The sequence below is a fragment of the Leucoraja erinacea genome, chromosome 1 (genome assembly GCF_028641065.1).
Source record: "Leucoraja erinacea ecotype New England chromosome 1, Leri_hhj_1, whole genome shotgun sequence".
Lineage (NCBI taxonomy): Eukaryota > Metazoa > Chordata > Chondrichthyes > Rajiformes > Rajidae > Leucoraja > Leucoraja erinaceus.
Window position 1 is genome coordinate 125,838,829 of NC_073377.1, and position 25,744 is coordinate 125,864,572.

The following is a 25,744-nucleotide window of genomic DNA, read 5'->3' on the forward strand; positions in this document are numbered from 1 at the left end:
CACCCATCTCCTCCAATGGAACTGAAGCCGTTCTCAAAAGTAAGATTCCAGCACTGCCCTGCCTCCCTCAGCAGTGGATTTAAAAAAAAATCCAATGGCACATCCCCTGCCTGCTGCAGCAGTGAAAAGTTCAGAGTGTTCTTGTCTTGCAACTTTGTGTTGGAAGCTGACATGTAAATGGAGAAGCCAGTTTATTTTTGAAATACTTCGGGAGTGTGGGGGGGGGGGAAGAAGGATTTGATTAAAAACGTGTACTTCAACACGACAAAATGTAATGAGGAGCGGATACTTAGAAAGAAAAGCGAAATCTCTACCGAAATGGAAAAGATCTCGGAGATTGAGCGTCTGGATTGGGCGTGGCAATGAATCAAAGGAAGAAATGCAGCCGGCAGCCGTACATGCAAATGGATCCATTCCGATTGGACATCTGCGAGCATCGGCCATTCCGATTGGACATCTGCGAGTATCGGGCACGAATCAAAAGGCAGAAAGGGATCCGGACGGCAGCCGGACGGATAGCCCCAGAGTTTTATAGATATACTAGACCAAGTGCAGACCCGTTGGGTCTACTCCCCCAATGGTGTGATTCCCCCAACCCAATATTCCACCATGCACCCGTCTCCTCCAATGGAACTGAAGCCGTTGCCAAATGTAAGTTTCCAGCACTCCCCTGCCTCCCTCAATTGCACCTTCCCTGCCTGCTGCAGCAGTGAAAAGTTCAGTGTTCCTGTCTTGCAACTTTGTTTCGAAGTGTGTTGGAAGCTGATAGGAAAGAGCAGCCGTCAACGAATCAAAAGGCAGGAAGGGATCCGTACTGCAGGCGGACGGATGGATTTGAGTTTTATATATTAATAGATAGATTCTCTTTGAATTTTATTTGTTAATTGGACATTCAACACCAATGCCACCATTTATTGTCCATTCCTAACTCATCCGTGAACTGAGGGAGCAGTCAGGACTCAACAGCATTGCTAGGTTTGGAGTCTCTTCGGCTGTGTACAAGTTGGTAGATTTAAATTCCATGAAGGATATTAGTGACACAGTAGGGTTTAAACCAATAATTTTGGTTGAATCATGGTTAGGCTGCTCTACTATGCTGCTCTTTTTTAGTTTTAATCTGCTTTTAGCTTTAATCTGCTGAAAGTCTGCAAGGAAAAGGTAGTTTCCGTTTATCCTTTGCGATATATGTATTACTGAACAGATGCAACAATACAAAGTACTATAATTTACATGTATTACAAACTGATTTGAGGCTTAAATCTTTTTATAGTATTAAAGTATCAGTTGGTGTGAAACGGGCACGCTAGCAGTGTCTAATTCGATAATTGACATTCATGAGTTGCTCAGATTTTATTAAGGTTTTGCCAAATAATCACAATTTGAATATTTCAGGAAAGAATATTTTAGTTCAAACACAAAGCAATGTTTTGTATGTCATTTTGTTTTTCATACAAAAGGAATGAATGTATGTTAACAGTATTACAAATGTTGGTGCTGCTGAACCAACAAAAGATTAAGCTCTTCCTGGTCCACTGTGCAACAGAACAAGTCTTGATTAGAGATCGCTTTTTGCTCAGACACGGAGTATATTTTTCCTCGTTTACACATAAAAATCAACAGTTGCTATCTGTTTTATTCACAAAATTATCTTGTTGAAATTAAAGAAGTGGAAAATAAGATCTGGGTATCTGTTTAAACTCTTGACCTGGCATTCCATTGTGAATCACGCACTTGCCAATTTAATTTTGATCTTAGACACAAGGAACTGCACATGTTTGTAGGTTAATTAGGCTTCCGTAAAAATTGTAAATTGTCCCTAGTGTGTAGGATAGTGCTAGTGTATGGAGATTTCTGGTCGGCGTGGACAGTGGGCCAAAGAGTCTGTTTCCGCGCTGCATCTCTAAACTCAAAACTATACTCCACAGTTAAATTTTCACCAGTCCAAATGAAAACTTATCAACCTCAAACGTTAACTCTCTCAGCATATCATTTACCTGCCCATTATTATTTTTATTGCTAATCTGCAGTGCCGTTTATATTCCCATTTTAGTGTCTCAACCATTTATAAAATTGAGAGATAAAAACTGTTGACTTTCTTAGTCTCGTCCTGTGCTTGCCCTTCCCATACCTCTGCCCGCTTCCCAAAATTTAGTTTAATTTAGGGACACAGCATGGAAATAGGTATTTTGGTGTACCGAGTCCACGCTGACCATTGTTCACTTGTTTGCACTCATTATCCCACTACACAATAGTGGCAATTTACAGAGGCCAATTGACCTACAAACCCGGGAGGAAACCGGAGCACCCGGAGGAAACCCATGCGGTAACAGGGAGAACATGCGCACTCCGCACAGATAGCACCGGAGGTCAGGATCGAACCTGGTTCTCCTGCGCAGCTCTATCACTTTGCCGCACAAAACCAAAATCTTGTCTGAGAAAGATATTCAGTGTTATCCTAAAGTTCCAGTGTACCGGGACGGCAACGACTACTTGTGTTGCCATTCTCCACCGAGATTTCCTCTACTGACACACTGAGCAAGTAAAGTCTGTGCTTGGTCAGAGATTCCTCTAGTTAGGGGTGCCTTTTATAGTACAAAGGGAAATTGAATGAGGCTTTAGGATCCTGAAAAGATTAATGCAATAACTTGTGAACATGGGTGAGTTATTCACTAAATGCTGCAAAGTTACCACCTTTAGTGCAGCAGAACTTTAATATATCCATAGTAATGCATCTCTCTGATTAGTGAGCTATGAAAAGAGGCTTATATTCACTTTCTGCTCAATGTATACAGGCACCTACCTTGCATTTTATACGGGGGTTACGTGCATGGAAACTGCGCGTAATTCAAAAACGTGTGAGTTAAGCATATTTGTGACTGCGCTGTCATCATTAAATTTGAGTGCATTATTCCAAAAATATGAGCCAGTAAATCAGGCTTTGGTATTGAAGGTACACGTGCGATGTCTCAGCAATGCATAATTCAAACGCAAGGAGCATATATTCTTATGAAGTTTCTTCATGATTATGCTAATAAATCTGTTGTCCAGTAGGAGGCCAGCAGGATAAGTGTTTGAAGAATACTCACTGTATTCCGAATCCCACTACACAAATTAACTACGTGAAAGTGCTGTTATATGAAAGATGTGTGAGAGAGAGAGAAATCGATTCTTATTGGAAGAAAAGTAAATGTGTTGAATTTGGTGTTAGCTTGTAATCACAGTAGGTGGATGGACATTGAGAGGCACACTTTTGGAAACTGAACAAACGGGTCCGATGTGACAGATCCACGCTGAGAAAACCAGAAGCAGATGAAGCTTGTGGTGTGACTTCTTCAGAGCTGTTAACATAACAAACTGTGTGTCAGCCCCCTGCAGCAATTGATTAAAATTGCCTGAGTTTTAACAAATGCTTCAAAGCACTTGGGAAGATCTGAGGCTGTTGTTTAATGTTGTCCATTCATCATACTCTAATTTGTCTTGCTATGGTATGTCTTTGATTTGTTTTTAGGACTTAAATTATTGCAACATCTTCTCGAATTCAGAGCACCTAAAAAATCTGCTTAAATTGTAAACTGCTTTCTCGTGGACATTAATGACATTTTAAACAAAAATAAATCATAGATTATGTTTTAATTCATTTGATGTGCTGCAGATCGCTAAATAATTTTAGAGTCCTAATGAAGTTGGAAGGAACCTCCTTGGCCAGCTGTTTTGAAACAACAATTGGTACTTGTTGAACTGGGAGTAGTTGGGAAAATGTCAACTTAATAACAAATGCACACTGTAGACTTGCACAATATTATTGCTTTTTGTTTTTGATTGTGACAGGGATGGCTGAATTAGATGAGTTCACCATGGAGAGGGTCATGGAAGACTTGGAGCGGAGATGTGATGACAATATGAACCATGCCATTGAAACAGAAGAAGGTCTCGGGATTGAATATGATGAAGATGTGGTTTGTGATGTGTGTCAGTCTCCAGATGGTGAAGATGGCAATGAAATGGTTTTCTGTGACAAATGCAACATATGTGTCCATCAGGTAAGATTGCATGCAATCATGCATGCTGTGACTTTCACTGAATGGATTCATTAATTCATTCAACTGGAAAATATGCCTGTGACAAATAACTATTGAGTGTGTGCTGCCGTTATTAAGCCATCCATGAAAAGAATTGGACTGTGTATGAAACCTTACATTACAATAGAAATAACAAATAAGTATATGTGCAGGTGGTTTAAGATGAGCAGTGCAACTTGGGGAGAATCTGAAACAGTGAGCAGTGAAACGTTAGAGGGAGAATCTGAATCTGAATCTTTATTGGTGAATAGTCTTTTGCAGGAAGAGAGAGAACCAAATATAGTAATTGACATTGATGAACATCCCAAATAAAAGCAGAAAATGTGAGAAAAGGTCATGTCATAGTTTCAGAAGTAAGTCATTTGGCCCACCTACTTCACCATTTTATCCTGGCAGATCTATCTTTCCCTCTCAACCCCATTCTCCGCCCTATAAAGGGGGAAGGGCCTGTCTCCTATATATCTCCATGACAGTGTGACTATTTTTTGCTGTATAAGTAATTCCAAGTTAAATATCTGCTTGAAGGTACACAACAAAGCTGGAGAAACTCAGCGGGTGCAGCAGCATCTATGGAGCGAAGGAAATAGGCAACGTTTCGGGCCGAAACCCTTCTTCAGACTGATCGGGGGTGGGGGCGGGGACAAGAAAGGAAAAAGGAGGAGGATCCCGAAGGCTGGGTGATGGGAGGAGACAGCAGGGGGACTGAGGAAGAGGAGGAGATAGCAAGGACTAACAACATTGGGAGAATTCGATGCTCATGCTCCCAGGATGCAGACTCCCCAAACGGAATATGAGGTGCTGTTCCTCCAATGTCCGGTGTTGCTCGCTGTGGCCATGGACGAGACCCAGGACAGAGAGGTCGGAGACGGAGTGGGAGGGGGAGTTGAAGTGCTGAGCCACCGGGAGGTCAGCTTGGTTATTGCGGACCGAGCGGAGGTGTTCGGTGAAACGATCGCCCAACCTCCGCTTGGTCTCACCGATATAGATCTGCTGACATCTAGAGCAGCGGACGCAATAGATGAGGTTGGAGGAGATGCAGGTAAACCTCTGTTGCACCTGGAACGACTGCTTGGGTCCTTGAACGGAGTCGAGGGGGGAGGTAAAGGGACAAGTGTTGCATCTCTTGCGGTTGCAAGGGAAAGTGCCCGGGGAGGGGGTGGTACGAGAGGGAAGGGAAGAATTGACAAGGGAGTTATGGAGGGAGCGGTCTTTGCGGAAGGCAGATATGGGGGGAGATGGGAAGATGTGGCGAGTGGTGGGGTCACGTTGGAGGTGGCGAAACTGACGGAGGATTACTTTTTGTATGTGACGGCTGGTGGGGTGAAAGGTGAGGACTAGGGGGACTCTGCCCTTGTTGCGAGTGGGGGGGATGGGGAGAGAGAGCAGTGTTGCGGGGTATGGAAGGGACCCTGGTGCGAGCCTCATCTATGGTGGAGGAGGGGAACCCCCGTTCCCTGAATAATGAGGACATTTCAGATGCCCTGGTGTGGAACACCTCATCCGTGGAGCAGATGCGGCGTAGACGGAGGAATTGGGAGTTGGGGATGGAGTCCTTACAGGAAGCAGGGTGGGAAGAAGTGTAGTCCAGATAGCCATGGGAGTCAGTGGGTTTATAGTGGATGTCGGTCAGAAGTCTATCACCTGCAATGGAGATAGTGAGGTCAAGGAATGGTAGGGAAGTGTCGGAAATGGTCCAGGTGTATTTGAGTGCCGGATGGAAGTTAGTGGTGAAGTGGATGAAGTCAGTCAGTTGTGTGCGGGTGCAGGAGGTGGCACCAAAGCATTCGTCGATGTAGCGGAGGTAGAGGTCGGGGATGGGGCCCTGGTATGTATTGAACAAGGATTGCTCGACGTAACTGACAAATAGGCAGGCGTGGCTGGGGCCCATGTGTGTGCCCATAGCTACGCCTTGTATTTGGAAATGGGAGGAGTCGAACTTGAAGTTATTGAGGGTAAGGACCAGCTCCGCTAGGTGGAGGAGAGTGTCAGTGGCTGGGTATAGGTTGCTTCTCTGGTCAAGGAAGAACCGGAGGGCTTTGAGACCATCCTGGTGGGGGATGGAGGTGTAGAGTGACTGGACGTCCATGATGAAGATGAGGGGGTGAGGGCCTAGAGAATGGAATGCGCGGAGATGACGGAGAGTGTCTGAGGTGTCTTGAACATAGGTAGGGAGGGATTTAACAAAGGGGGATAGGATGGAGTCAAGGTATTTGGAAATGACTTCGGTGGGGCACGAACAGGCAGAGACAATGGGTCTTCCCGGACAGTCAGGTTTGTGGATTTTGGGGAGAAGGTAAAATCGGGCCGTGCGGGGCTGGGGAACGATGAGGTTGGAGGCTCGGTCGGGTAGGGCATTGGAGTTGATGAAGTCGGTGATGGTGCTGGAGATGGTGGCCTGGTGCTCGTCAGTGGGGTCATGGTCCAGGGGTAAGTAGGAGGAGGTGTCCGAGAGTTGGCGCGTGGCCTCAGCTTTGTAGAGATCGGCGCGCCAGCCTACCACGGCACCTCCCTTCCCTATCGAAAACCCAATCTGGGTTGTTGCGGAGTATCTGCTTGGTTTTGTTCAAAAATTAAGCGATGATCTAATTGAAAATGATAAAAGAGATTAATAGGACTAAAGAGCTTGATAGAAATTGTTTTCTCTAGCAGTGCGAGAGTCCAGGGCAGTAACTTAAATTTATATTTTGATTCTTCATTTGAACTTCATCTCTGTCCTCATACCTATTTTACTGCACGTTACTCAATGTTAATGAAAAATGCCTGATTTACCAGAATAACTTCATCCTTGAACAGCGAACTGTCCAGTCAGGTGCACAATTTTGCCCTGTGTTCCTGTACATTTGAAACCTGATGTTGTATGTGAAGGCTTTGTTATCTCTTTGACTATCTCAAGACTATTAGTTATTGCTAAGAGAGAGAGAGAGAGAGAGAGAATGGCACTATATAATCTTCAGTATTTGGACAACATTAATGATTATTGAATGCTGTGCCACTAGAATAATATTGTTCCAAGTCTTCATGCTTATCTCACTGACAGACATACAAGTGACAATGTTGCTGGTGAGGTTTGCTTTAACTGATGGCAGTGTACTCTGGCAGTGAATGCCTAAATTTGCCATTCACAGGCGTGTCTGAATCCTGTGTGTGTCAGACAATTCAAGTACACATTCAATTCCCCCTTGTGTAATTGTTACAGGCTTGTTATGGGATTCTGAAGGTTCCTGAAGGTAGCTGGCTATGTCGAACCTGTGCACTAGGTGTCCAGCCGAAATGCCTGCTCTGCCCCAAGAAAGGTGGAGCCATGAAGCCCACTCGCAGTGGGACAAAGTGGGTACATGTCAGTTGTGCTTTATGGATTCCTGAGGTAAGGTTCCTCGATACAGTTTTGTCAGAGATTCGATGGTAGCCATATTGATAAAATAATTCAGTTCATGAAACAGTTGATATAGAACAGTACAGCATAGAACAGTATAACGGAATAGGCCCTTTGGCCCACAATGTCTGTGCCAAACATCATGCTAAGACCATCTGCACATAATACACATCTGTGTATCTATCTATCTATCTATCTAGCACATAATACACATCCCTCCAATTCCTTGCATATCAATAAGCCTATCGAAAAGCCATTTAAATGCCAATGTAGTATTTACCTCACCACCAACTCTGACAGCACATTCCATACCCTCACAACCCTGTCTGAAAAATAAACATGACCCACACATCTTTAAACGGTGCTCCTCTCATTTTAAAGCTATGCCCTCTAGTATTTGATTTTCCCACCCTGGGGAAAATGGTTATGATACCTTATCTATGCCTCTGAGAATTTTCTATACTTCTATCCGGTCTCATAATTTAATATACAGTGCCCTCCATAATGTTTGGGACAAAGATCCATCATTTATTTATTTGCCTCTGTACTCTGCAATTTGAGATTTGTAATTGAAAAAAATCATATGTGGTTAAAGTGCACATTGTCGAATATTAATTAAGGCCATTTTTATACATTTTGGTTTCACCATGTAGAAATTACAGCAATATTTATACCTAGTCCCCCCATTTCAGGGCACCATAGTGTTTGGGACACAGCAATGTAATGTAAATAAAAGTAGTCATATTTAGTATTTTGTTGCATTTCCTTTGCATGCAATGACTGCTTGAAGTCTGCAATTCATGGACCTTACCAGTTGCTGGGTGTCTTCTGTGGTGATGCTCTGCCAAGCCTGTATTGCAGCCATCTTTAGCTTATGCTTGTTTAGGGGGCTAGTCCCCTTCAGTTTTCTCTTCAGCATATAAAAGGCATGCTCAATTGGGTTCAGATCGGGTGATTGACTTGGCCACTCAAGAATTTACCTTTTTTTTGCTTTGAAAAATTCCTTTGTTACTTTATCAGTATGTTTGGGATCATTGTCTTGCTGTAGAATGAACCGCCGACCTATGTTTTGAGGCATTCATTTGAACTTGAGCAAATGGGATGTCTATAGACTTCAGAATTCATTATGCTACTACCATCAGCAGTTGTATCATCAATGAAGATAAGTGAGCCTGTACCTTCAGCAGCCATACATGCCCAGTCCATAACATCCCCACCACCGTGATTCACAGATGAGGTGGTATGCTTTGGATCTTGGGCAGTATGATCTCTCCTCCATACTTTGCTCTTGCCATCACCCTGATATGTTGATCTCTGTCTCATCTGTACACAAGACCTTTTTCCAGAACTGTGGTTGCTCTTTTAAGTACTTCTTGGCAAACTGTAACCTCGCCATCCTATTTTTGCAGCCAACCAGTGGTTTGCATCTTTCAGTGTAGCCTCTGTATTTTCTGTTCATGGAGACTTCTGCGGAGAGTGGTCATTGACAAATCCACACCTGACTTGTGAAGAGTGTTTCTGATCTGTCGGACAGGTGTTTGGGGATTTTTCTTTTTTATAGAGAGAATTTTTCTGTCGCCAGCTGTGGAGATCTTCTTTGGCCTGCCAGTCCCTTTGTGATTAGTAAGCTCTCCAGTGCTCACTTTCTTCTTAATGATGTTCCAAACAGTTGATTTTGGTAAGCCTAAGGTTTGGCTGATGTCTCTAACTGTTTTATTTATGTTTCCCTGTCTCATAATGGCTTCTCTGACTTTCATTGGCACAACTTTGGTCCTCATGTTGATAAACAGCAATAAAAGTTTCCAAAGGTAATGGAAAGACTGGAGGAAAGACTAGGTGCTGAGAGCTCTCTTATACTTGCATTAAGGAACACACCTGAGCAATTACAAACACCCGTGAAGCCAAACATTATGTTGCCCTTCAATGGGGTGGGGGGACTATGTATAAACACAGCTGTAATTTCTACATGGTGAAACCAAAATGTATAAAAATACCCTTTAATGAAATCTGACAATGTGCACTTTAGCCACATGTGATTTTTTTTTTCTGTACCAAATCTCAATTTGTGGAGTGCAGAGGCAAATAAATAAATAATGGGTCTTTGTCCCAAACATTATGGAGGGCACTGTACTTTTGTAGTTTTAAAGTTTCAACATTTAAATTGTGATGTAAGGGTACAATAACCACTTTTCCAATGTCTGGAATGTTTACAGCAAAATTGTCTTTTTAGAAGGAGTAAATAAGTAGTTTTTATTATGTTAAGAATTCTGAGCTTCTGGTTGATGTTCACCAGCAAAAGCTCAATTTGACTGGCATCCTGTTTAAAATATTACACTTTATCTATAGTAAATTTTCATGGACAACTGATTTTAATCAAGGTGTAATGATCTTTGAAGATTAAAGTGATTTTCTAAGTGCAAGATTACATGCATTGTGCATGTAACAGCAAATTGCCACTTTATTGCCCAAAATAACCTGAATAGAATCAAGTAATTAACTCCAATTTCTTTCACCAGAATAGGGATAGCCATATTCAATGGCTACCAAAGGCTTGGCAGGTACATGGATAGGAAAGGTTTGGAAGGATACGAGTTAAATGGCAGGCAGGTGGGATTAGTGTAGATATGACACCTTGGTTGTCAAGGACAGATTGGGTCGAAGGGCCTGTTTCCATCCTGTATGATTCTGTGACCCTATGACCAATTCGTGATGTGTATTTCTTGCATAATATTCAGAATTATGGCCATTGGTTGGAGCCAAGATAAACGTTATTTTACTCTCTGGAAATTTGGCTTGGGTTTGGAAAAATAATAAAAAGGCTTATTTTGTTTTACTGCTCAGCGAAGCATAATTGATATTGAGATAAAGACAATATTTCATCTGTCTCTGTGTACTTGTGACATCCGTGACATTTATTTCATTTAATAAAAAGGAAAATCAGTCTAGTTTAGTTGACACTTCTTTTTGTTTGTTTATTTAGGTTAGCATAGGCTGTCCAGAAAAGATGGAGCCCATAACAAAGATATCACATGTTCCTGCCAGCAGATGGGCATTAGTGTGCAGCTTGTGCACTGAGAAGACTGGAGCCTGCATACAGGTTTGGAAAATAATCATCGTACTCTTATTTTCCAGCAATTTTTCAAGTATAACACCAAATAACTGTTTTTGTATTAATGAACATGAGGTAAAGTTTCATCAAATGAGAATTAAGCTGATTTTGTTACAAGGCATACCATAAAAAAAATAAAAAAATTGGAGTACGATATTACAGTGCCATCCATTATGTTTGGGACAAAGACCTATCATATATTTATTTGCCTCTGTACTCCGCAATTTAAGATTTGTGCACATTGTCAGATTTAATAAAGGTCAATTTTATTCATTTTGGTTTCACCGTGTAGAAATTACAGCAGTGTTTATACATAGTGGTTTCCCCCCCCCCATTCCAGGGCAAAGTCCTCCGCTTTTAAAACAAAGAGAAAGGGGAGAGAGAGAGAGAGGGCAGAGAGGAACGATCGCACGTTATAACACGCCGCCGACCCATTCAGACCGCCGCCGCCGCCGCCGAACAATCCCCCCACCCCCCCCCCCCCCCCCCCATTGCATCCTTCTTCACAGCGGCCCTGTGATGTCTCAGCTCTGACAATTCAAGGGGCCTACCCAGTAACAACACTAAGAGCAGATCTCCAGGCCGCCGTGCTCTCCGACTCGAATTGATTCAACACCTAACTGACAAACACTCCATCCTGCGCTGAGCTTGCTGCGGGCCGGATAAAATCTCGTGGCGGACCGGGTGTGGCCCGCGGGCCATAGTTTGGAGACCCCTGGTGTATGCGTATGTATGTACGCATGATACGGTAATTGCAGTTAGCACTGGCTTAATTGGGAAGAGTGTAGCGCTAGCTAGCTTCCTTCGGTGGCGGGTGGGAGCACTTAGAGGGGTAAAGGGGCCAGAGAATAGGCCTAAGTTACATTTTGACATCCAAGGAAATATAGGGGAATGTCCCCCAACTCTCAAAACATGGGTGAGACCCGTCCCCCATTACCCCCCCCCCCCCCCCCCCCCCCCCACCCCCCACCCCCCTCGGGATTTTTGCCCATGCAGCCTGATGGATCTCCCCTTGTAAGTACTTCACAACTACATTTAGAAAGTGATTATTGAACCACCTCCTTTTCAGGAAGTGTGTACTAGATTATAATTGTCTACCCCAAACTGCATATTTATCAACATCACTGCAACAGGTTCTAGAAATTGGATCGAAAACCAAAATATCTGGAATTATTCAGCAGCTTAAGAGTGTCTATGGGGAGAGAACACTGATCTGGAAAGTTTACTCTGATTCTTCACAGATGCTACCTGATTTACTGTGTATTTTCAACATTTGCTGTTTATCTTAAATCAGTAACTTTTGGTTAGAATCTACTTCCACTGCCAGATAGATTATTCTTTGTTCTTTGATCCTCATTATTTTGAACATCAAATTAAATCCCATCCTCTCAAAGAAGCTCAATCTCCACTTCTCCAGCCTTTCCCCATTACCAAGGTCACCCATCCCTTGCACCTTTCTTTACAGAGAGCTACCCCTGGCCTTGAAGTCTTTCCTATTATTTGATGCTTAAAATTGTAAGTTGTATCACTGCATAGCTGAGTCTTATCCCCATGCCTTTTAAAGATTCAGGATGAGCAAGGACCCAGTATTAAAAATTTGGATTTCTGGCCGAAGCTCATCACTCTTATAGTCTCCATTATTGAAGAGGATGCGCTCTATAGTTCTTTGTATAAAGTAAAATAATGGATATATTTTATTTCTCTCTAAATTAAACAGTTTCCTTGATTTTTAGTTTAAAATGTGTACATTAGGTAACTGTTCCCAGCATTGAGGGTAGGAAAAGGCTGTTTCTCTCCATTTAAATCAGATTTATGTTTTGTTCTTTCTGATAGGATAGCAATATGGTTTTGATCATGTTCTTAATGGACATGTGCACTGATTTCCTCCCCCTTTAAAATTAATTAGCACGATTGCAAAGGAATAGCTGATGTAGTAGAACTGTCTACATGACAGACTGAAATATACTGTCTTCTATAACGACTATGTTTTAATTTTGTTAATGCCTACAGTGTTCAGTGAAGAACTGTCGAACAGCCTTTCATGTGACTTGCGCTTTTGATCGCAGTTTGGAAATGAAGACCATACTGGCGGAAAATGACGAAGTGAAGTTCAAGTCGTATTGCCCAAAGCACAGCAGCAAGGAGCCAGGCGAGGGAACCAAAGACTATTCCACTACGGAGATGGAGGAGAAACCCACCATTGTGGAGAGTGCTCTGGACAGCATGGACCAGACTCAGGCGGAGGCTGAAAGGATCAGTCTCCGTAAGCAGAAACTCCAACAGCTGGAGGACGAATTTTATAACTTTGTCAGCATCTCTGAAGTGTCCCAGCACTTGAAACTGTCCGAGGAGCTTGTGGATTTTATTTACCAGTACTGGAAAGGAAAAAGGAAGAGCAATTTAAACAAGCCTCTCTTCACTCCCAAAAAGGACGAGGAGGACAATCTGGCAAAGCAGGAGCAAGATGTCTTATTCAGACGGCTGCAGCTCTTCACCCACCTCCGACAGGACCTTGAGAGGGTGAGTGCTGTTGCTTGGAGCTGCAATTCTGCAATTTAATATCATCCTCCCTACAAATTTCCCCTGCTTTTAGCAAATTCATGTTGTGATTCTGAATGTTTTTACCATTGCTTTTTATTGAGCTGGTCTTTATAAGACAAATTCAATTTTTATTCTGTCTGTCTTTGAAGGATATTCTTCCATTTGTAAAATTCCCACCATCTAGATGGGTGCACGTTTTTCATCACCATCTGTGCTGCGTCAAACTGGAAGAAACATGTTGGATAAATTATCCATGCAAGGGGATGCCGATTGGTGCTGAGTCATCAGTAACATTTAGCAAAGCAATCCAGCGCACTTCAAGAATGTTAACTTTATGATGCACTGTTTTGCCCTGGGTCAGGGAGAAAGTTCTGCTGCCATCAGTAAAATCGTCTAACTCTCCACCCCAAGTTAAGCTGTTCCAATTTAACTGTTGAATAAGGAAGAGGCAATAACATTTTGAAGGAAACTCCTTATTGGTATCACTCTTTTTATGTAAAATAAGAATTCCTTTTGGAACTTTGCAGTAAATATTTGACAACAGTTTTACAATTGCTGACCAAAATACCACATTTAAACACGGAGCGATATTTTCTGTACTAGCATAAGGGGGTGTTCTGTCACAACAGAACATCTACACCAGCATTACTTTATTTGCATTGCATTGAAGTAGAACAGTGACATTTTGATAGGAAAGTAAAGAACATTATTGTAACTGCAGAATGAGAAGTTGTTGAGCTTGCTTATAGTTTCACTTCTGGTGCTTCTAGGCACAACAGTGGTGGCTGAGCTGACTGCGGGAGGAAGAATTTGGATCCTTGTTGTTAACTGTTCCTGCTGATGCGGAAAATAGAGGGGAAATGTTCTACTGAAGCTCTTGTTTGCACTGATTGACAACTTAACCGCTGGGAAGATTGTATTTGTTGAGAGAGCAGTGGTTACCCACTGGTCAACTCGCGGGACCTATTCATCTTAATTTTTATCAAGGTGCTCAAGTCAGCCTTTGTGTTTTCAACCGTGCCCCTCAATGGCAAGATTTTAGTGGGCTGCCTGGACCTTATCATCCCTTCTCAGCAACTACCTTCCAACACTTCATATATTGGAAACTAAGCAGTCTCAACGCTGTGTCCAGCATGGCTCTGTGCCAGTAAAGAGTGATTTGAATTCTATAAAGCCTCAGCTGAAAGTCAGGGTGATATTTTGTAAACTAGAAAATATACTCTTCAGTATTTAAAACATTGATTTAGGAAAGATCGGTTGGTCAGACAATCAGGAAGGCATGAGAATCAGACACATGGTACAGTTTACAAGAAGAGTGGGGCTTTATATTATTTCAGAAGATCCAGTTTCATTTTGCAACTTGTCTTCCTCCAAGTAGTTTGTTTACATGAAAGATGCTTGGTAAAAAATTTTGTTTTTTGCTATTTGTTCTCCTCCCTTCACCATTGGAGACTTTGGTTATTAACGTATCAACTATAGGAGCAATTTGTTTAAATTTGACTTGAAATGCACATTGCTTGCAATATCACATTTCTCTTCTTCTATGAGTGTTTGTCACCAGGAAGGGAAAGTTCCTCTGGAAGAAACCCAAAATGAGTTAAATAAAATTAGGGTACTTGGAATAGGGCAAATGCACTGTTTATCTGCTGTAAGTTTGTGAAACCTTCTGAGGGCACAAATGAATATTTAAACCTGAAGTCAAACACATCTTTCACTTCCTCGTGTACTTAACTTGAAACAGAAACGCTTGAAGTGCTCTGCAGGTCAGATCTAATTTTTCATCAGAAGTTTTGTTTACAAAATTCAGTTTCAAATTTTATAGGTAAATCCTCGCATGGATGCAAGTTAGTTTTGTGAAGACATGAAAAAGGGCATATGCAAGTATTGAAGATATTTTCCCAGAGAACTTAAAACATCTTACAAAGATGTGCAGATGCTCCTTACGTCCCCTCTCTCCCCCACATCCCCTCCGAGTTCCATCCCATGCCAGGCTGAAGAAGGGTCTCGACCCGAAATGTCACCTATTTCTTTTCTCCAGAGATGCTGTCTGACCCACTGAGTTACTCCATTTTTTTTTGTGTATCCCCTCCCCATACCTTCCCTGTTCATCGCTTCAGGTATTGAGCAAAGGCTCCAAAGATCTTGCAATTCCACTCATTATCACTGGGAAGGTGGTGGATTACTGGATAACCATAAAGTAACCATGTGCCATGCTTTTTTTTGCACCAGGATCTGCAAATCCCAGGCACTTGTCTCCTATTTATTGAGGCCACACATTCTCAGCTTTGTTCCAGATCCAAATGGAATAAGTTCCTTCTTAATGGAGCAATGGCAGATTAAGGAAGGTAACAGCATTCAAGTCAAGTCAAGTTTATTTGTCACATACACATATGAGATGTGCAATGAAATGAAAGTGGCAATGCTCGCGGACTTTTGTACGAAAGATAAACAACAAAACAACCAAACAAATTATAAACACAATCATAACACACATATTCTTTTACATAATAAATAATGGAAGGAAGGAAAAACGTTCTGTAGAGTTAGTCCCTGGTGAGATAGGAGTTTACAGTCCGAATTGCCTCTGGGAAGAAACTCCTTCTCAACCTCTCCGTTCTCACCGCATGGCAACGGAGGCGTGAGGCATTCATGAATCTCTCCAGGTTGTTATCCCTTTGCATGGGTATGGTGATGATGGAGAAATGGGTCTGGCTTCCTATAACACTCACTGGCTAGGGCAATAAATGAATCATTGCCATTAGTTAAGGAATTTGTAGACGAAACTGCCTTTGGAACAATTCCTCGACATTAAATCAAAAGCACACCAATACTTTATTGTTTCTTTGCTGAAAATACTTGAGGAGACAATTGACGAGAACAACTATAACTAAGCTCCAGAATTCTGCAGGCGGGATGCGAGCACGTTTTATTCATGATGACCAAAGCCTCAATAATGGAAATTGTGACTTTAATGCAGCAAATATTACAAACGGTTGTTAGTTCTCCTTGTTTTTCTGTAAATTCATATTAAGAAATTCTTAAAAATTCTGCCATTATTTCTCCTTCATGTGACTTGCCACCTTGTCCCTTGTGTGGGGCTTCATATTCAGGTTAGCTTCCCCATTTACCTTGCCATTAGTTGTGGCCGCACCTCAAGCAGCAATTCATTAGTTGCCATCTGAGGATGTAATAAGATGTTGCATCAGTGCAGCCCCTGACATCCCCTCTCCCCCACATCAGCAAGTTCTTGATCCATTTTAACAATCTTAATGCTTGAATATTGCTTTGGGGATGGGTGGGGGTGATGTCATAGAGTTTGCATCTCTGGATTGCCCCTCCATGATTCCTAGTTTCCATTTGAAAGTTGAGAGCGAGTCTTTGGCAGTGAAGATGGTGGATTAATTTGACATTGTGTAGCATAATAGATTTTATTTTATATTTTATTTTATATATAAACTATGCATTATATATGTTATATTATATACATAGTATATTACATGTATATAAAATATCTCTCACGCACACGATTTTCAAAAGTGAAGAAATTGTTAGCCTTTGACTAATAGGAACTAATTTGGGCTTGTGACAGTTATGACTGTTAGCAAAACTGTAATGATTGTTTAAAGATTTATGTCCATAAAATTACACTTGTCTATTTTAACAGTTAAGTAAATGTGCCGCCCTGGATTAAGCTCTGCTGTTATGAACTAAGTCCTCCAACTACTTTATAATCAGTAAATAATATTTATTTTCACCATTTTTCTATTTTTTTAAATTTGTTATATTTCTTTATATCTCAATCTCAGGGTTTGTATGACATTCATGTGCAGCTTGATCGTGGCGTGCAGCTTGTGAAATATATTCTAGTCTTGGGTAACCTGCTGTGCACCCAGCATAAAGTCATGCAGCACGGAAACTCATGGTGTATGTGATCAGCCAAAAGTGTGTTACGCCTTTAATTCACGTTGGGTTTGTCCTTTGTTTTAATTTTCGACCTGCTTTTAATTTGTTGTGTTTGTCCACCATTTTTACGTTGGCGTTTAGTTGCAATTTATTAATAATCTGTGAATGCCAGCAGATTGGCTGCTGAAACTGTACAGTAGAGAATGAGTCAGGAGATTGTGAGCTCCATGTGGATATGGAAACATAGAAAAATAGGTGCGGGAGTTGACCATTCGGTCCATCGAGCCAGCACCTCCATTCAATATGATCATGGCTGATCATCTAAAATCAGTACCCCGTTCTTGCTTTTTTTCCCCATATCCCTTAATCACTTTAGCCCTAAGACCGAAATCTTACTCCCTCTTGAAAACATCCAGTGAATTGGCCTCCACTGCCTTCTGTGGCAGAGAATTCCAGATTCACAACTCTCTGGGTGAAATATTTTTTCCTCTTCTCAGTCCTAAATGGCCGAGCCCATATTATTAAACTGTGACCCCTGGTTCTGGACTTCCCCAACATCTGAAACATTTTTCCTGCATCTAGCCAGTCCAATCCTTTAAGAATTTTATATGTTTCTATAAGATCTCTTCTCGTCCTTCTAAATTCCAGTGAATACAAGCCCAGTCGACCCATTCTTTCATCATAGGTCAGTCCTGCCATCACGGGAATTAACCTGGTGAACCTACACTGCACTCCCTCAATAGCATTAATATCCTTCCTCAAATTAGGAGAGCAAAATTGCACACAATACACCAGGTGCGGTCTCACCAGGGGATACACAATACACCAACTGCAGTGGGACCTCCTTGATCCTAAACTCAAAACCTCTTGCAATAAAGGCCAACATGCCAGTAGCTTTCTTCACAGCCTGCTGTACCTGCATGCTTACTTTCAGTGACTGATGTACAAGCACACCAAGGTCTCGTTGCACCTCCCCTTTTCCATATCTGACACCTTTCAGATAATAATCTGCCTTTTTTTGCTACCAAAGTGGATAACCTCACATTTATCCACATTATACTGCATCTTCCATGCATCTGCCCACTCATCCAAAGATAGACACAAAAAGCTGGAGTAACTCAGCGGGACAGGCAACATCACTGGAGAGAAAGAATGGGCGAAGTTTCAGGTCGAGACCTAGAGTCTGAAGAAAGGTCTTGACCCGAAGCATCACCCATTCCTTCTCTCCAGAGATGCTGCCTGTCCCGCTGAGTTCCTACAGCAATTTACATCTATCTTTGGTTTAATAGGCAATAGACAATAGGTGCAGGAGTAGGCCCTTCGAGCCATCACCGTCATTCAATGTGATCATGGCTGATTATCCCCAATCAGTACCCCGTTCCTGCCTTCTCCCCATATCCCCTGACTGCTATCTTTAAGAGCCCTATCCAGCTCTCTCCTGAAAGTATCAAGATAACCGGCCTCCACCACCCTCTGAGGCAGAGAATTCCACAGACTCACAACATTCCATGTGAAAAAGTGTTTCCTCATCTCCGTTCTAAATGGCTTACCCCTTATTCTTGAACTGTGTCCCCTGGTTCTGGACTCCCCCAACATTCTGAACATGTTTCCTGCCTCCAGTGTGTCCAACCCCTTAATAATCTTATGTTTCAATAAGATATCCTCTCATCCTTCTAAATTCCAGAGTATACAAGCCCAGCCGCACCATTCTCTCAGCATATGACAGTCCCGCCATCCTGGGAATTGTCTTTGTAAACCTACACTGCACTCCCTCAATAGCAAGAATGTACTTCCTCAAATTAAGGGACCAAAACTGCACACAATACTCCAGCTGTGGTCTCACTAGGGCCCTGTACAACTGCAGAAGGACCTCTTTGCTCCTATACTCAACTCCTCTTGTTATGAAGGACAACATGCCATTTGCTTTCTTCACTGACTGTTGTACCTGCATGCTTACTTTTATTGACTAATGAACAAGGACCCCCAGATCCTGTTGTACTTCCCCTTTTCTCAACTTGACACCATTTAGGTAATGATCTGCCTTCCTGTTATTGCTACCAAAGTAGATAACCTCACATTTATCCACATTAAACTGCAAGTGCCCACTCACCCAACCTGTCCAAGTCACCCTGCATTCTCATTGCATCCTCCTCACAGTTCACACTGCCACCCAGCTTTGTGTCATCTACAAATTTGCTAATGTTACTTTGAATCCCTTCATCTAAATCGTTGATGTATATTGTAAATCTCTTGTCTGGGACCATGTCAAAGGCGTTTTGAAAGTCCAGGTACACTACATCCACTGGCTCTCCCTTATCCATTCTACTTATTACATCCTCAAAAAAATTCCCGAAGATTAGTTGAGCGTGATTTCTCCTTCATAAATCCATGCTGACTTTGACTGATCCTGTCACTGCTTCCCAAATTGCAATAACATCTTTAATAATTGACTGCAGCATCTTCCCCACTACCGTCGTAAGGCTAACTGGTCTATAATTCCCTGGTTTCTCTCTCCCTCCTTTCTTAAAATGTGTAGTTGCATTGGCTACCCTGCAGTCCACAGGAACTGATCCAGAGTCTATAGAACATTGTAAAATAATCACCAATGCATCCACGATTTCTTGGTCCACCTCCTTGAGTACTCTGGGATGCAGACGATCAGTCCCTGGAGATTTATTTGCCTTCAGTCCTAACAGTTTACCTAACACCATGTCCTGCCTAATGTGGATTCCCTTCAGTTCCCTCCTACTAGACCCTCAGTCCCTTAGTATTTCTGGGTGATTGTTTGTGTCTTCCTTAGTGAAGACTGAATCAAAGTACTTGTTTAACTGTTCTGCCATTTCCTTGTTTCCCATTATAAATTCACCTGTCTCTGACTGTAAGGGACCTACATTTGTCTTCACTAATCTTTTCCTTTTTACATATCTGAAGAAGTTTTCAGTCAGTTTTTATATTCCCCACAAACTTTCTTTCATGTTTTTTTTCTCCTCTTGTTAATTAACCCCTTTGTCCTTCTCTGAGTTCCAAAGTTCTCCAAGTCCTCCGGTTTGCTGCTTCCCCTGGCCAACATATGTCTCTTCCCTGGATTTAACACTATCCTTGATTTCCCTCATTTACGAAGGCCTTCGCAGTTTTATTTTTTCACCAGACAGGGATGAACAATTTTTGGAGTTCATCCATTTAGTCTTTAAATCTTTGCCATTGCATCTACACCGTCAGCCCTTTGCCTGTCTATCCTAGCCAATTCCCATCTCATACCTTCAATGTCTCCTTTAAGTTCAGGACCCCAGTCTCTGAATTAAGTGTGGCACTCTTCATCCTAATGCAGAATTCCACCATGTTATGGTCACTGTTGCCCAAGGGGCTTTGCACAACAAGATCACTAACTAATCCTTCCACATTACACAATACCTAGGATGGCCTGCCCTCCACTCGGTTCTTCTACATATTGGTCTTAAAAAAAAAACATCCTGTATGGAGCATGTAGTTGTTTCATGCATTAGGATTTTGGGAGATTCCATCCAGTTAGCACAGAGCGAGTTGCTTTTGTGGTTTTAAAGCATATGGGGATTGTGTAATAACTGTGGCACAACAAACACTTCCTACCACATCAGTTTTTGCAGGAGAGATCAGATCACTTTCAGACAAGCTGCTTCACATTTGGCACAAAGCTGTATTGCACTTTTAAATTATTTGATTGAATTTTGATTGTGTGCATTTTTTTTCTGGGGTTGTGCAATAAATGAAACACAAATGAGCAAGAGGCAAAATGATTGCTTAAATGGTAAGAACTGTCTCGTAAAACTGTTTATTTTTGTGGTCCTGTCTTTTGGGATCTGTTCCATTGGTCTGCACTGTGTTCCCTTGTCATGTTCCAAAGTGTTCTCATAACATATCAGTGATTTTTCTTTATTTTTACATGGTACTAGTAGAGTTGCTGATCTAACATACAGTTTTGGCATATATTTCCACATATCTAGAAATAGCTGTAATGCAGATAGCGCTGTGCTATTTTTACCCTGTGGCATAAATATAGAATAATGTCCAATGAAGGATGAGTTACATGGAATTAGATTTAGATTACAACTCTGACCTTGCACTCTAATATCAATTTTCTGTCATTCATGGTTTAAAAAACAAAACAAATTCCATTTAACATTTTAAATATTCATAGTTTAGGTATAAAGCTTGCAGAAAATGAGAAGTGCAGCAGTGAGAATGGATGATTGGATTTGGGGTGAGTGGTTCTGAATTGTTTGCTTGTCATGTGCAACCATGCAGATTGAGGGACTCATTCTGATATTCTCTATAGGAACAGAAACCTAGTTACTGATTATTCTGCCTCGGTTAGTCATCATCTTTGAGATGATGACATGTGCATTTCACACTATGTGGCATTGTCCCTTACTCTCGATCATTCCGATTGTTAACTGCATAATCCTGATCACTTTTTAATGGTTCCTTAGTGAATTAGCTATTCATTCACCAGACTAATTGAGAGGGCATAACTGTGAGAAAGCGCCCACGGATATGGTCAGCTATGTCTATGTGCATGGAGATTCTAGAATTAAAATCACAATTATTTCTGTGGTATTGTATTAACATAATTTCTGTGCTGTTATCTTAATGCTTATTTCAATTGTAGCAAAGTCAATCTGTTAAACACAGGATTTCAGAAGTGATTCCATTCAGGCAGCTTGATGAGGTTCATGTGGCATCAGGAATTGAAATGTAATTAATTTCCATCTGTACTGGTGCTATTAATTTGAATTGATGTTGTTTTTGTTCTGTGATCCAATTTGGTGAATATTTTCATAAATCAACTGTTTTTAGCATGTTGAAAGGAGCCACTTTCTTCTGCAGAATTGATTGTATGGAGGTGATTATTTTTCCACTTGCCTTTAAATGCAGCGTTAGAATTGATAGTGCCAGACAATCAGATTTTGGACATCCTCCATTCCACGATGAAGTGTGCTAAGTAGTGGTGTATCCAAAATATTTTGTGACAAAATCTTGTTGAGTTTGCAATGAGGACTGTGCCTGTTCTGGGTTTGAGGGGTAAGGTCCATTGTAACAGTTTGCAGTAGGGAATAAGCTGTAGATATTTGCTGTTGCAGCGTTACCTGTATTCTTTCTAATCTGTACCTGCAATCAGGTGTGTCTCTGCTTTTCCCTTTATGGCTTTACTTTTCTTTCAAATTGTTGGCATTTACTTCTGTGCAGTATTGAATGTACAGTATTATGACATGTACTGTAATTAAATCCAATAAAATTGGGTCCATTCTTTTATATTGTACATACTGTGTGATTGACCTTATTTTCTGCTCTTATTCCTATCCTCTCTGACACTGTCTTCTGAACTATTGCCAGTATAGCACAGTAATAGCTACTGCATCCTCTTAGATGTGCACTGCTCTACCTCTCCAGTTGCTAACAGTTACTGTTGTGTCGATTAATAGCTCCTTTCCGTGCATGTACATCTCACACTCCTGCGTACACGCAATTTTTAATTGGTGTTGTGGAAATGCCTTGCGTGCTTGGGGTGAGGGAGTTGGGACCACTTGCCCAACACTATTCTCAATAGAACAGATTTTACTCAGGACATTCAATGGCTTCTAACTGAGTATTCACCTATGGTAACCATTTCCATTAAGTACTTTTATTTTTAAAACAATGTTTGAATGCAGGCCTCCCTTGGTGAAGGAAGAGTGTTAGATTCCTGGAGAACCCTTTGTACAATAATACAATTTGTAGAGTGGAACATAAAGTAAACTCTTAGGTCTCACAGAGCATGTCAGAAGCTGGTCAATCTCCTTTCCAGTAAAGATGCAGTAAATCAGAAGCAAACACGTTTGTTTTCACAAGGTGAGATTGATAATTCATTCACCCCATTGCTAGATGGAGGAGTGTATATTTTGAAGATAGTGTTTATTTCAAAGACTCCTTCCCCAATGAAATGTTACTGGTTTTCAGGGACTTGCGTATGAAAGGTGGCATCCAAATGTGTTCCTTATCATAATCATACTGCACGGATGCCGACCAAGGTGTCACACCTAAACTAGTTGCATTTGCCCAGGTTTGGCCCATATCCCTCTAAATCTTTCCTATCAATGTACCCGTCCAAGTGTCTTTTGATGTAGTGAAAAGCTGTCGAATGAAGGTTCGCTAACCGGGGGAGACCTGTACCATATTAGATAACTAACAGACGCCAGCATGTCTCCAGTGATATTGCTGATGGTAAGTGCTGTAAAGGTGAGAGTGTTACACCAAATGTTGCCCTGTATGTAAATAACACACTCACCATTCTTCTGTCAAGTCTTTAAGACTATAAGGTTTAATTGTTGTAAATAAGCATAAAATGTTTCAAGGAAAGCATCTTTTACTTTTGTCCTGGTGTCTCTCTTGCTCCCTTTTGTTTGACATCTGAAATATGATGGGAACTCTTAATGCTTTTCTGGAATAAATTTGTTTCCTGCCCCTGTTTTAGTTTATGGTGTGGTGGTAAGGCTGCCTTCAGACATCTTGAGTTGTGATGCTTGTTGAAATGAGGTCAACCTCTCGTGGTGGGGGAATGTGTAGTCATCTTGGTGAGTCACACATGGATTTCATAAAACTCATTACCAATCCATAGGCGTTCCATAATCCGTAGTTAAATATCAGGAAAAGTTCTGAACAGGCCAAGAAATTCATGTGTCTTCCTCTTGCAGGCACTGACTGACCTGCTGTTCCAGCAGTTTCTGTTTGTATTTTAGGTGGACTAATATTAAGTTTTTTTTTTGAAAGAAGCATTGTAGGTAAGTTTTCAGACAAGCGGCATTTGTTATTAACCGGCGATTCGTAGAGTTCTGATGATTATTTAAGATGAGGGATGCTTTCTTGTGGTGATAACTAGTTCTGAGTGACTGGGATTACAGCTTCCAATGTTCCTCCAATAGGTTCGAAACCTTACTTACATGGTGAGCCGAAGGGAGAAGATTAAGAGATCAATCTGTCGAGTCCAAGAGCAAATATTCCACCATCAAATGAAACTTCTTGAAGAAGAGCGCATTTCTGGTAAGTCATAGAAAATTTAGAAAATAGGTGCAGGAGTAGGCCATTTGGTCCTTTCGAGCCAGCACGCCATTCAAATGATCATGGCTGATCATCCAAAAACAGTATCCCGTTCCTGTTCTCCCCATATCCCTTGATTCCTTTAGCCCTCAGAGCTAAATCTAACTCTCTCTTGAAAACATCCAGTGAATTGGCCTCCACTGCCTTCTGTGGCAGAGAATTCCACGGATACACAACTCTCTGGGTGAAATTTGTTTCCTCACCTCAGTCCTAAACCAGGGCCCCGTACAACTGCAGTAGGATCTCCTTGCTCCTATCCTCAAATCCTTGAAAGTCCAAGAAAGTGGTAGGTCAGCCAAGCCGCCCATTTCCCAGCCCGCCGCTCCCAAATGATGTGAACCCCAGAAAGCCTCAAGAATTTTTGTGGGTAGTATTTAGATTTGAAAGATTCGCTCTTAAGATTCTGAGCATTCATGGTCAGAATATACCATGGACCAGGTGTGGACCATGTTCCAAATGGAAGTAAGGAGAGGCTTGGTGGGTGCATACACTGCTCAAGATGCCACTGGCAATTTGTAAAGTTGTGAAGTGGTTTGAGATTTTCCTCAATGCTTGCAGCCTTGAGCACTCAGTGCTCTCTCAGGCTTGGTTTTCACTCCCCTTTCATAACACTGAATCTATATTGCATCGATACAGCTGTGGAGCTATAACAACAGTTAATGCTGCAGGTTTCCATCTCCTTCCCCCTAATACAATGAACGATGTGTTCAATGAGCACCAGGTGTTCAGATCCTGATCTTTGTTTTGGTATCATGGACTTCCGCTCCATTTAACACTTCCAGTTAAATTAATTAATGACTACCCGTGTGTCGGTGATTCCCAATTACGCATCTGTTTACCCGAAATGCAATTGTTTGTCTTTTCCTTTGTCCGTGTGGGGTTTGAAGAGCGCTAAAAATCCTAGACATTTCTATAGCTACCTGTGTAAGTAAGATTAATGTTGGCTTTTACATTTTTCATTGACAGGTTTAGTTGAGGGGTTAATTTCCATGTATTGACTTATTGTAAATAAAATAAAACCACATTTATTGTTTTTAATTTAGCATTGATTCACTTGCGGGGTGAAGGCTGATCTAGAGTTTAAGGAGTTGTCAGTACTGGCCGTCTACATAACTAAGCCACATCTAGTGCGTGAGGTCATGGTAACAATGTGCTAGCTTCACTTTGTTGCCGTTTGTGGTGATAAGCAGTGGACACAAGAACGCACATCTCCAACAGTCTAGATTTTTAAAATTCCCTTACACTGTCAACGTTAAGAACATAAAGATCACTGAATTATTTCCCAACTTGTTAAATGTCAGCACCTGCCTTCTTTCCATTTCTATTTACCCTTTAAGATAATTTTCTGCTTCTGGATGGTCACCCAGTGTTACAATCAGATTTCTTAAAACTACTGTTGGAAGGAACTTCACTGCTCCCTCAGCTGTAAAAATCATATGATCTGCAGTCCATCTGGTCACTTTCAGTGATCATGATGCATCTTCCACAAAGTGGAGGCAGTATTGCCTAATTACTGACTGTGCTCGCACCACTTCCTCAGCTCACTGCACCAAGCTCACATCTAGTGTTTCTGCTGTTCGTACTTTTAGCACTCTTGTTATGGTTCCATTCCCGTGCTTTCCTGTGATG

General features: G+C 41.6%; 1 protein-coding gene across 4 annotated transcripts in view; it reads left to right on the top strand.

Annotated features, from left to right (window-relative positions):
- LOC129701760 (protein Jade-1-like) overlaps positions 1-25,744 on the top strand; it is a 138,694-nt gene that overhangs the window by 103,813 nt on the left and 9,137 nt on the right. For all 4 annotated transcript variants that reach the window (XM_055643193.1, XM_055643200.1, XM_055643182.1 and 1 more), the window contains 5 exons: positions 3,829-4,040; positions 7,276-7,443; positions 10,433-10,549; positions 12,572-13,081; positions 23,941-24,058. In XM_055643193.1, the coding sequence (XP_055499168.1) occupies positions 3,829-4,040; positions 7,276-7,443; positions 10,433-10,549; positions 12,572-13,081; positions 23,941-24,058 (1,125 nt within the window). The remainder of the gene's footprint in view (positions 1-3,828; positions 4,041-7,275; positions 7,444-10,432; positions 10,550-12,571; positions 13,082-23,940; positions 24,059-25,744) is intronic.